General features: G+C 51.1%; 1 protein-coding gene across 1 annotated transcript; it reads left to right on the top strand.

Moving 5' to 3' along the window:
- The first annotated feature begins 2,955 nt into the window (after positions 1–2,955).
- Positions 2,956–12,473, top strand: HDAC1 (histone deacetylase 1). Its single transcript, XM_010131291.1, has 13 exons — positions 2,956–3,063; positions 3,516–3,633; positions 6,574–6,648; positions 7,489–7,627; positions 8,199–8,340; positions 9,428–9,520; positions 9,832–9,940; positions 10,059–10,199; positions 10,711–10,819; positions 10,926–11,056; positions 11,803–11,949; positions 12,055–12,103; positions 12,446–12,473. The coding sequence occupies exons 1-13, from the start codon at positions 2,989–2,991 to the stop codon at positions 12,471–12,473; spliced, it is 1,356 nt and encodes a 451-aa protein (XP_010129593.1). The 5' UTR covers positions 2,956–2,988.
- The last annotated feature ends 25 nt before the right edge of the window (positions 12,474–12,498 follow it).

Below are 12,498 nucleotides of genomic sequence, written 5' to 3'. Positions count from 1 at the left end.
CGGGGATGCCCTGGGGGACAGGATGGGTTGTGGGGAGATGAAGCCTCCTTGAGCCACGTTCAGAGGAGGAGGCACTCCTGAAGCTCCTGTTCGGGGCAGCAGTGTTGCTGTCAGGCAAGGGACAAACCCGAAGGCGGTGGGAGCCAGACTGAGTGCGTGGCTGTTGTAGGGAGTTCCTGTGTCCAGCAGCATTGTTTAGTTCTGGCTCTGATCTTGGCTGGATTGTAGACTCCTTTTTTTTTTTTTTTCCTGTGAGGAGGCTGGGGAAGCAGCTTTGGGGCTATACAACCATCCCAGCGGGGTAGGGAACAGAATAACGGGGTGTTAGAGCTGGCCAAGTCCCACGCTGGGCATCCTGTGTGGCTTCCCCGTAGTCTGTGGGAGAAATCACAGTCACGTCGCCTCACAGCCTCCTCCCCTTTGGGGGGGTGACTTGGTGCCTTGGCGGTGGGTGAGTTTGTCTTTAATACAGCCTGCGATTGCTCTCTGTGAAAGATGTTGTGCAATTCTCTATTTCATTGTGGTTTTTAGCCTGTGAAATCAAATAAAGACTTTTTTTTGCTCCTTCTTCATGGTACGTGGATGTGGTCAGTGCTCAGGCAGTAAAGAGCTCTTTTAAACTGCTGTGTGTGGCGTAGAGCAAGAGCTTTTCTTTCTCTAGAAAAGTAAATTTAACTGGTAGGTTTGCGACTGGTAATGCCAGTCCTGCAGGGTCTCTGACTCAGCTGGGAGGGCACGGTGAGGAGGAGGCTGGATCAGAGACCTGGATGTTGGAAAAAGCGGTCTCTATGTCCAGGTTATTCCTGTCCTTGGGATATAACGTGTTCACAAAGAAGCCTGTTGGTTTGTGAGCAAGCTAAAACCTTTAGAGGCAGGTGACGATGGCCTAATCGTGAGATAACCAGTCGTTTTGTTTGAAGATGCTGAGCAGAGGTGAAGTCTTCATGGCACGGTAGCTACATGAAGTTAACGCTACGCGCTCTTGTCTGTAGCTGCCCTCACTAATTTACTCCGTGGGAGGCCTGTTTGTTGGGGTCTTTCTGTGCTGGGAGGTCAGAACAGCTCAGTCTAGTGCAGCGATTCCCTGAAGGGGGGTCCCTGGGAGCTGGTTTTAGTGTGGGTCTTCCTTGAGCCACACGTTTCAGATGGTGGGAGGGCAGCTGGTGCTGGGGAAGGAACCTGAGCCGTGAGGAAGGGTCTAGGTGGATGCAGAGGATGAGGAGAAGGTAACTGGGTATCGTAAGGGTCCTTCATGGAAATCCTGAGGGGCGCTGAGGGTCTGTGCGAGGGTTTGAACCTGAACAGTAGCATCCCCTTTATTAGCTCCCGGTTCAGGGACTTGCTTAACCCTCGTGGGCAGGACGAGGTGCCTCTTAACATGCCCCGATGTCCAGGAGCAGACTTGCTCCTCTGCGGCTCTAAGGACTCGTGGGGGATGTGTTGAGCTCAGTGAACACAGACAGGCGCAGGGTTTGCCTGGGGCGTTTCACTGACAGCCTGAAGTGAAGATGATGATGATTTTTCAAAGCTTCATCTAGTTTCGTGCTTGTATTTTCCATATGGGGTCTTGAGCATCTCTTCTTGAGTTCCCCAAAGCTTGATTTAACCTGATTTTACTGTATCATCGCCCCAATAAAATACCTTCACGCAGAGAACATCCCATTTCTCTGTTGCACCATGGACAGGTGAACTCCAGTGGCAGAGATGTTTGGGTGTGGAATTTTCACCTTTTGCCTCTACTTTGACTGAAAATAGGGCCATGTCCGTGGGAGGAAGAACGTGAGCTGCAAGGAGGTAGCAGCTTCTCCTGAATGTTAAGGCTGGTGATGAAATATTAATACTCCCAAGTGAGTCACCAGCCAGACCGGACTGGGTCTCCTGCTCTCCGAACAGATCGGGAGTTGTAAAACCACACGAACAACTTCAGTCTGGTTTCCCGAGCAAACGTGGTTTGTGTGATAGTGCTGCACGGTTCCTGCTCTTAGCAGCTTTGGAGCCTCTCAGCCAGGAGGCAGAAACCTGAAAATTAAAATTTCTGTGAGTTTCATGAAGATAAGTACCCTGGGAGAGGAGGAGGGAAACCCCCACTGCCCACTGTGGGAGCATGCGGCAGGAGCTCGGTGTTTGCTGGGTGGGGGATACTCCGCGTGGGGAGATGGATTTGCAGGAAGGTGGTTTGTTAGCGCTGCTGCCCGCAGGATAGAGCTCCTCGGGTGCCTCCGCGGTGGGTAGGGACTGGGATTCTTCTGAAGGGTTTTGAGCGATCATAAAGGGTGAAGCTGATTGAGCTGTAAGTGGCGGCTGCGCTGGTGTTTGCTTGTTGGCAGAATTAGCTGCTTAGTATCTCATCTCTGTTGGGTAAATAGTAAGAAACTGAGGCAAAGCGGCTCCGTGTGCTGTCTGGTGAGTCATTGTCTGAGCTGGGATTAAACTCGCCCGCCTCGTGGTGGGTGGGTTTCTGTCAGAGTGCGGCTACTTTTCTCGGTGACACCTGTGAGCTCTGTAAAGGTGGGATCTCCCTGTGGACCTGGACCGCCTGGCGAGGAGGGCGGAGAGCTGGCGCTGGATGAGCGAGGGCTCAGGGATGTGGTGCCCGGAGCTCCTCCTGCTCCAAGAGGCTGAGTAGCCTCCTCTTAACTTAGGCAGCATGATGGTAGTTGCTCAGACTCTACCTGGGTTGCCTTCCCTAGAACTGGCTTTAAAAAATTCCTTTTCTGGCCATATCCTAATTTCCCAATGTCTGTCTTAAATTTGAGTCTAGGGTAAACTTTTCTGAATCCATGGGGATACTTGTGCAAACGAGGTGGGAGACTGAATCCCTGGGAACAGACACACTGCCAAAGGACAAATAAAGTGACAGACGACCCGATGGCTCTCGTGGCTTGGCTCTGACTTTCTTTGAAGGGATCCATAGATTTCCCAGCTGTAACAAAATCCTTTCTGCTCCCAGGTGATGTTGGCAACTACTATTATGGCCAAGGACATCCAATGAAACCCCACAGGATCCGAATGACCCACAACCTGCTCCTGAACTATGGTCTCTACAGGAAGATGGAGATCTATGTAAGTGGAGGGCTGCTCACAAAGAGAAAGGTGGATGAAAGGTCTTAGTTTACGTGTCAAGGTTTAATTTTGATGCTTCAGACTCATAAGTTCTCTGTTGATGAGCCAAAGAGGAAAGGGGGGGAAAAAAAAACCACTGTGCTGATGTATTTCTGCTCATAGTGAGATGTTCTTTTCTTCAGATAAGCTTCGGAGACTGGAAAATTGCTTTTCTTCCTGTAACTTAAGTATTTTCTTTGTCTGATATGTAATACATTGCAGTCCCTGGTAGTGGCGTTCTTGCCTTTGAAAAGAAGTTTATCTTGTTCTTGCCTTTGAACATAAGTTTATCTTGTTTAATGCTGCTGTGCTGAGTGTTCTGCTGTTCCTGGGAGCAAACCCGAGACTGGAAATGGGGATGAGGGAGAGTGAAGTGTTTCAGACCCCACCATGATTGCTTTTTGTCCTTGCAGCGCCCTCACAAGGCAAACGCGGAGGAAATGACCAAGTACCACAGCGATGACTACATCAAGTTCCTGCGATCTATTCGCCCAGACAACATGTCTGAGTACAGCAAGCAGATGCAGCGATGTAAGCGATGCAGGGAGCGCGGTGGCTCCTGCCAGCATTAACATTTATGGTTCTGGGAATCCCAGGGCAGCTTTAGAGGTTTGTGAGAGAAAGAGGAGGAAGAACCATGGGGAACTGTCTTCTCCTGACTTTGTTTTTGATTTTTCTGCTAAATCAAGCAGTTTAAATGGGATTCTAAAGCCATTATACCAAAAGAGCTGAGGGAGACACTCTGTCTGACCTGGCTGTCTCTTTTTGGTCGTGTGTTTTGATGGAAACACTTCTAAATTGCCCTGCTGACTCAGAGATGACTGAACTGCTCCAGCGATGAGTTCTGTGGTATTGCTTATCTTTAACCAGAGGTGCTGAGGTGGGAGGGGGTTGTGTGATTTAAAACAAACCCCAGCTCATCAGCTGGGCCCAAAATCTCCAGTAACTCTGAAGGATTTTCAGGGCAACAGCAGTTTGGAAGTGGTGGAGGGTTGAGATACGTGATAATAAGTGTCTACTTTGTGTTAGAAGGGGTGATTTTGTGAGCTAATCCCTTGTTCTAACCTCTCCAGCCCACAGAAAGGCTCTTAAAGGTGACATTAATGTTACAGAAACCTTTTATTTTGATCTCTCTGCAATTCTGAGCTGATGTTCTTTGCCAATGACTGCAGCAAACAAGATTTTCTAGCAAGTATAGACAGTGGGGAAGGCTCGAGGTTCATTGAATCTTGCATGCTGCAGTCCTTGAGAGCAGAAAGAAGTCCCGTGGGGCTCATGTCGGTGCAGTAAGTGTAATCTCCATTTCAGAAGAAATATGGCCCTGGAGTCTGAAGTAGAGGCACTTGGTGGGAGCTGAAGGGGACGGATGTTAAGGCACAAGCGTGTAAGAGGAATGGGTGTACTCTGCTTCCTGAGTAATATCCATCGAGAGGCTCCCCGCAGTCAATGGTACACCAGATGACACGTACCAAAGTACATATTTACACGAACCGAACTGTTTACCCCTGAAGCAGCTACAGCTCATGAACACCCACTCCGCTCTCTCTGGTAGTCAACATTTTCTGTACTGTACTTCCACAGAACTATTTTTACCTGAAGGAGGCAAAATATGAAAATTAATCTTGTCTTCAACGAGACCCGCAGAATAGCGGCCTCCGTGTAGCTGGAGAACTAGGATGAGAGGCTCGCAGCAGGGATGAGCGATAGAGACAAGGTTGCTGCTCCCAAGGTCTCTGTAGCCTGCGTGGTGCTTCAGTGCTCCCTTCGAGCAGGGAGGGCTGCTGTCATTCCCCTCAGGATGGTTCTGCCTTTGAAGCTGGGCGCGCTCTGTCTGCTCTCCCCCAGACACAAAGTTCCTCACCCACCTTCTGCAAGGAAGAAGGAGTGTCTGTGCCTCTCATCTTCCGCTGGAGCTTTATGCCCATCATCAAGGGATTGAGCCCTGTTACTAAAATCCCCCCGTAGCAGTGCTGGCTGCTGTCAGTCTGCTGGTGGGGAAAAGCCCAACTGGCTTCTGTTTACACGGCAGCTCCTGTCTTTGCCAGGTAGAGCAGGCAGATGCCCTCAAATACCATCAGTGCTGCCCACAAAGTTCTGAGGGGCAGTAAAGGAAAACAAATGGTCTCTAATTTCATTCCACTACTGGCATGTTGCCTGCTTGAGGCCTTGGGAGGGCTGCTCTGGAACCTAAAGGGAGAGAGGTTTAATTTGTTGTAATGGGAAGTGGCAGAAACTGGGGTCTTAAATTCTCCTTGCTGAAGAGGGAAAGCTTCCAAGCACCTCTGAGTCGATTGTTCACCCTCTGCCAGTTGCCGTGCCCTGCTGAAACAACGGGGAGGCGGGAACAATTGCTTCCTTCTGGGTGCCCTGATGGGTATTGTCGTTCTCGGAGATCCCTGTCCCGAACTGGGACCATTCAGGCTCCCTTATCACACAGTCTTTGTGGAGACTGTGCACTGGCGCGTTTCTTGTGCCGCAGGAACTGTGCTGTGTGTACCTTTCTCATGCAGCACAGAAGGAAACATTCTACAGACCCTGTTAAAACCACCCATTGTTGTTTGTTTGTTTGTAAAAGCAAATCTTGCAAAATCTAGATTCAATACCAGGCTCCTCTTCCACGATTAAAAATAAACACAGTAACTGTTTACAGTGGAAATATATCCAGGCCAAAACGACAGTAGTGCTGAGAACGTAAAAACTGACTGTGAAGGAAAAGGAACGTACAAAGTGTAACAGCTTCTTGTCCAGTACACACCGCTATTCCCCATCTCCCCGCTATCCTCCACAGCACTGGCACTGTTGGCTTTCTCAGCTCCTCGTCAGCAATACAGCAGCAGACAGGAGCAAGAGCCTTCCTGCTGGCCGTGGAGTTGTGTAACGGAGCTCAGCGGCAGCGCCGTGGTCAGAACCAGCACCGTTTCCTCTGTGGAAGGCAGGGTGCCACGGCAGCAGGGGAGCCTGTGGTGGGTAGCAAGGGGTGCTGGCCTCTGTTTTGCACAGCCTGCATGTGCCCTCAGTGACCAGCGTGTGCTCCCGGAGCGTAGCAGAGTGCTGTGAACTCAGTGAACGCCACTGGCGTTGCCACTGCGGACGCGTGTTGGTATTACCCAGCTCTCACCGATAGCATCTCCTCTGCCCCCTCATTTTCCAACTGGTTTCAGTATCCCCCGTAGCACACCCTGGTAGATGGTGTGTTACCCTCACCAGAACCTCTGGGACCTGCTTTCCTGTTTTCTTATGAGTCAGAAACAGCAACAACCTTTCCCCCAACCTTTCCTTACAGCAACAACCTTTTTTGCCTCAGCAGGCAGTTCTCAGGTCGAGACCTTCATGTTTTATTGTCTGCCCGAGCGTTTCGTTGTTTGCAGCTTTCCATTGCTTATCTGGTGAGCTTTTAAAACCAGAGCACTGGTAAAGCTTTGCCATTTATTTATCATGTTGTCTGACTAACTCTCTTTTATTCTTTTCAAGTCAATGTTGGGGAAGACTGCCCCGTGTTTGATGGGTTGTTTGAGTTTTGTCAGCTCTCTGCTGGAGGCTCCGTTGGTAAGCTCACAAGTCGTGTGTTCTTTCCTTTTTCCCTTAAGCAGAAGCACGTAACGTGGTTCTGTCTGGGAAATAAACGATTGCAGGTGGAGGGAGGGAAGCCCTGTGAACCTATTTCTGATCTCCTTAATCATGAGATCCAGATTTCTTCCCACGGGATAGTTGAAGCCTTGCAGATTGCAGACGCTCTGCGTTTGTTCAGCACACCTTCGCTAGTCCGGGTTACGTCTCTGGATGTGTGAAGGACTCTGTGAGAGGTGTAACAGTGTGGCCAGCGATCGAGTTAACACAAAACCGCAGCAGCAACAGGGGTTTAATAAAAAACATGAACGTGAGCTTTACAGAGGAAAGAACTTCTAAAAACCTTGCTCTGGGCAGGCATAACCTGGAAAAGAAAGAACAGGGTGACTTTTTCTGTTGTTTTTAACAAGAAGCTGCTGTCTCAGGACATGAGGCAGAAAAGAACCCAAAAGTTTTCAGTAAGCTCCCGGAAAACTGGAACATTTAAGGGGCTTTCACTGTTTTCAAGTATTTTGTTACAGAAAGGCGGGTGTTGCAGAACCGTTCCTGTGCACAGGCGTTAAAGCTTTGCGGCTGCTGCTCCCACACTGACTTCTAGAAGCCTTTATTTCCTGTAAGGGGGTTCAGTAGTAGGTACAGTGCTGGCTGCGGCGTTCTCTGAAGTCAGTCTGTGCTTTCTGCCCTGGGGCTGGAGCCTTGTAACGTACCCAGGAGCACACATGAGCAGTGATGTGATCGTAAGGGACCAGGGCTTTACCCCTCCGTCTCTCTCCTGAGGCCTTTGCTCTCTGCTAAGGTTTTGTAATTCTCTCCCTACAGCCAGCGCTGTGAAGCTGAACAAGCAGCAGACAGACATTGCTGTGAACTGGGCGGGAGGCCTTCACCACGCTAAGAAGTCGGAGGCTTCTGGCTTCTGTTATGTCAATGATATCGTCTTGGCTATCTTGGAGCTCCTCAAGTACGGGCAGTGCCGGTTACCCCTTTGTTTGTCCCTTCTGCAGGACTCTGTTGCGCGTCCTTCCCAGTCTTGTCTTTTTGTTGCCTTTTTTCAGCTGTGTTTTCCCAGGAGAGCTTTATCAGCTCTTTTGGGACACAGTGCCCTTTCTCCTGAGGGGGTTTGTCCAGCAGTGGCCCTGTGCAGGAGGCAGAAGGCTCGGAGCATCGTGTGCTTGCTCTCAGGCCCTTCTCTCCACCACCCACCCGGGAGGAGGGGGCTCAGCTGTCGTACATGACGGCTTTTGGCTCAAGGCAAAGCTCAGCGGGAGGCTTGGACATAAAGATGCAGTCTGTTGGCTGCATCTGAATAAACCAAGTTGGGTTTGCCTTCAAAGATCAGCAAAAGGCAACTTATTTTCCTCTGGGGTTCTGTTCGGCTGCTGACCAAGGCACGTCTCTGTTCTCCGCAGCTCTGGAGAGAGAGCTGCCGGGTAGCCGTGCAGCCCGGGGACTGGCCCCGGGCCCTCGCTCTGCTGGCGAAGGCGGGTTCTGCTCTGAAGAAACGCAGTGTTTTGACTGCTTTCTGATTGTAGGTATCACCAGCGAGTGCTGTATATTGACATTGATATTCACCACGGAGATGGCGTGGAGGAAGCCTTTTACACCACTGACCGGGTCATGACCGTGTCCTTCCATAAGTATGGAGAATACTTCCCGGGAACAGGAGACCTGCGGGTGAGAACGAGATGCGGGTACCCCTTTGCTGTCGTACTGCTTTAACCAAAATCGCCGCTCCCCTGGGTTTCCTCCTCTCTCCTTTTCCTGCGGCCAGAGGTATCTGTGGTCGGCTCTCGGGGTGGTGTGTTGCTTCTGTCACCATGGCCTGTACTCTCTAAACCCAAGGTCTTGGTGTCACCTTCTGGTGGGATTTCGCTCAGAAAAGCAGCTCTGAAGGTGGCGTGTTGGTCATCTGCAGCTACCTGCAGACTAAGCTCGGTCACTCACTAAGCTTTTTGGGTGGAAGTTCGAGGGAGGATTCTGTGTGCGCTGGTTTATCTCGGCGTTTCCTCTGGTGAGTCAGTTCTGTGTGTTGACAAGTCATGGTGTGAACTGTGGCGCTCGATGCAGGCATGGTTCACTCTGCGTCTTCTTGCATTGCCAGCCTGCTGTTCTGAGGGGAGGAAGATTCGTTACCTTTTTATTTTTAACATGGTTTTTAGTGGAATTACGTTTTTCTGATCCAAATTCTCTCGTTTCCCACTTGTGAGATGTATTTTTTTAGCCCGACCCAGAGTTTGGCGCTGGTGAGGTGACTTTGCGTGCAGCTGCAGCATTCTTTCCCAGTGCAGCTGCTCTGCATAAACAAAATTATTCTTTTTAATAAAACACTTGGGTACGAGAAAGGTAATGGAATTGTAGAAATATGGGTATTATTTTAAAGTAAAAATAGATTCCTTCCATTACTAGACTGCACGGTCAGCCCAAACTGGTATTTTGGGCTGTGCACCTCTGCTGTGTAGGTTTGGAACAAGAATTTTGGCTGAGAGTTTTATTGCTGTGGAAGAGAGTGGCTTTTGCCGGTGAAATGAGAGCCTGCGTGCTCAGAGCAATGCGTAGTGGTGGATTTTTCTTCTCCGGACACTGAGGACCAAACGCACCCACTGACTGACTCCTGCTGCCCTCTGCCAGGGCAGCGCTTGTCTGTCAGAGCCTGGGCTCACGTTTGGAGTGGAACCCTGGACTTCCCTCCCTCGCTGGGGGCACAGTTTGTGTCTTGCGGTTGGTTCTCCAGTGACTCGTGGTCTCTCCTGGCTTCCCACAGGACATTGGCGCAGGCAAAGGCAAGTACTATGCTGTCAACTACCCGCTGCGGGACGGGATTGATGACGAGTCCTACGAAGCAATATTCAAGCCGGTGAGTGAAGGTGGCTTTGAGCGATTCTCTGGGGGGCAGACTTTGTCACTGGGTGGCTCATGGAGCTGTTCTTTGGGGAGGTTGATTCAGTCTTCTGTGATGAGACTCTTCAGGGCCTTATTCCTCCCTAACAATCGCAGCCTGTCATCAGGAGGCTTCTTGCTGTAAGAGCCTCAGTGTTACCAGTACGAGGAGGTTGGCAGCTGCGGGAGCATGAGGGATGTCTTCGTGTCTTCTTGCTGCCATTGACGTGACTGTGTTGCTGTGACGCTGTCCTGTGCAGAGCGTGTGACAATGGGATTCTTGTTTAGGTGATCTCTAAAGTAATGGAGACGTTCCAACCCAGTGCAGTGGTCCTGCAGTGCGGGTCAGATTCTCTGTCGGGGGACAGGCTGGGTTGTTTTAACCTGACCATCAAAGGTAAGGGAACCGCGCGGTGCCCGTGTCAAGCTGCCGTGGCTGGTACAACTCTGTTTCAGGGACAAGTTTGTTCTTCTGCTGTGAGGCTGAGACCTTCCCCCCACTGCTCTTGCTGCAGGTCATGCCAAGTGTGTGGAGTTTGTAAAAAGTTTTAACTTGCCTATGCTGATGCTGGGAGGAGGTGGCTATACCATCCGCAACGTGGCTCGATGCTGGACCTACGAGACTGCTGTGGCTTTGGACACTGAAATTCCCAACGGTAATTCTCCCGGGGAGGCTTTGGAGCAAGACGGAGGGACAATGACGCTCTAGTAACGGAGCTCAGGGAAGTGAGGTTGCTGCGGGAGCGGCTGCAACACTGAGATGTTTCGTTAGGTTTTGGTTGTGTCCCGGTTTGGGCTAGACTTAACCAAACAGGTTAACTTAACCTTAACAGGTTGTTACTGTGGAAGAGCTTTTGGATTCCCTGTCGTGCAGCAGCTGTTCAGGTTTGCGTTCGCGCCCTGTAGCTCTCCCCTCCAGCAGAAGGTCCCAGCAGCTTTGCTGGTACACTGAGAGGAGGTGACCTTCTGGGAGCTTGTGCATGCTGATGGTGTTTAACTGCTGAGTGAGCTTTGACTGCACTGTCACTAAGTTTGCTTTGGTCTGAGTTTGGGCTGGCAGAGTGTTGGCTCCCATGCTTTGGCTCCTGTTGTGCTCTTCTGTAGCAGTACGACGTGTTTGTGGCATTTCTGGAGGTCATTTAGTGTTTATTCCGTTCCTGCCTGCAGAACTTCCATATAATGACTATTTCGAGTACTTTGGACCAGACTTCAAGCTTCACATCAGTCCCTCCAACATGACTAACCAGAATACCAACGAGTATCTCGAGAAGATCAAGTAAGTCTTTGCTCCTCTTCGCGAGACTGACGCCTTCTGCGGGGGGGCTTCGCAGCCAGGGGTGGCATCGTGCTGACAGGGGTGTTCCCTTCCTGGCTGGCTGTAGGCAGCGCCTCTTTGAGAACCTGCGCATGCTGCCTCACGCCCCTGGTGTCCAGATGCAGCCGATTCCTGAGGACGCTGTTCAAGAAGAGAGTGGAGATGAAGAGGAAGAAGATCCCGAGAAACGCATTTCAAGTAGGTGCTTGTCCCTGGTGTAGACTGGGAAGAGGAGCAAGGGTGCTGGTGCTGAACAGGATTGGGGGCCTGGAGCAGCGTGCGGGCTCTCACCTGAGTTACCTTGGGAAAGAGAGGAGGGTTTATGGTTTAGAAACATCTCTGTTCTGGAGTCCTGCGCTTGGAATCTGTTCCCACCTTCCCGGTTGATCCTGTCAGGTCAAGCAGTGATGCTGAGCACGGCAGGGCTGATGGGTTTCCTTTCCCTGGGAGGAACGACACTTTTGCCAGATGATTTCCATGACGGGAGAACCTTAGCTGGAATGTGGGGATTTAACCAGCTCCCGTGGTGTAGGTGTGATGACAGAACCCTTTCTGGGAGCCTGTCAGGTCTGATCCCAGCAGTTGTCTTGCGCAGGGAAAGCACCGCTGATTTCTGTCCAGGTTGGCTGACGGCCTTTAGATCTGGCAGACAGACTTCCGCAGCGCGAGGGTGGTTAACCTGCTCGTGCTGTCAAGTCTAGATGCTGTGCTGTGCCTCATCCAGGGGGTACGTGTGATCTCGGATAAGAGGCATGAGCCGTTCAGAGCGATGAGTTAAAAGATACGGCAGGCAGAAGGAGGAAGGGCTGTTGTTGCGGCCCAGTTCTGACTCCCGTAGGCTTGCCGGTTCATCCCAGTGTGTGGATGTACCTGGAAGAGTCAGGGCTTGGTGTCTCCTGCCTTCTGCACCTGCTGAAACAACCTCTTGTCCTCTCCACGCTCAGTCCGCAATTCTGATAAGAGAATATCCTGTGATGAAGAATTCTCCGACTCCGAAGACGAAGGGGAAGGAGGGCGCAAAAATGTTGCCAACTTTAAGAAAGCCAAGCGCGTGAAAACAGAGGAGGAGAAGGAGGAGGAGGAGAAGAAAGGTGAGCAGCAGGGCCAGGGCTAGAAGCCCTTCCAGCTCTGTGGAACTTGCCTGGTGTGTTACTTCCTGCTGCACAACTGTGTGGTTTTGGTTTTTTTTTTCCTAGATGAGAAAGAAGAGGAGAAACCAAAAGAGGAGAAGGCAGAACCCAAAGGGTGAGTCCTGTCCCGTGGTGTGGCGATGAGAGGGCATCTCCCCGTCTCCGCAGTGGGGCTTTGCACAAGTTGAGGGCTTGGTGGAGGGACGTGGTCGTTTGGGTGGCTTCGTCAGGGGTTCCTGACCAGTGTAGAACATCCCACTTTGTAGATGCAGGCAGAGCCCTCGGTGGGAAGGGCTGAGAACCCCGAGCCCTCATTCCCTGGCGCTACAAGCTTGAGAAGACGGGCCATATAAGCAGCATTTTTCAGGTTGAGGTTGCAGCTCTGGCTGGTCCTTAACACTTGGGCACAGCCCCAGCTGCTTGGTGAAACCGAATTCTTCCCTGCTTGCTTCCCCAGGGTGAAGGAAGAGGCGAAATCCACCTGAGGTGGCTGCAGCCGGCCGGCGCTGC

This window comes from Buceros rhinoceros, unplaced genomic scaffold (genome assembly GCF_000710305.1).
Source record: "Buceros rhinoceros silvestris isolate BGI_N320 unplaced genomic scaffold, ASM71030v1 scaffold36622, whole genome shotgun sequence".
Taxonomy (NCBI): Eukaryota; Metazoa; Chordata; class Aves; order Bucerotiformes; family Bucerotidae; genus Buceros; species Buceros rhinoceros.
Note: the sequence above shows the minus strand (reverse complement) of the source record. Positions and strands in the feature narration are given on the sequence as shown.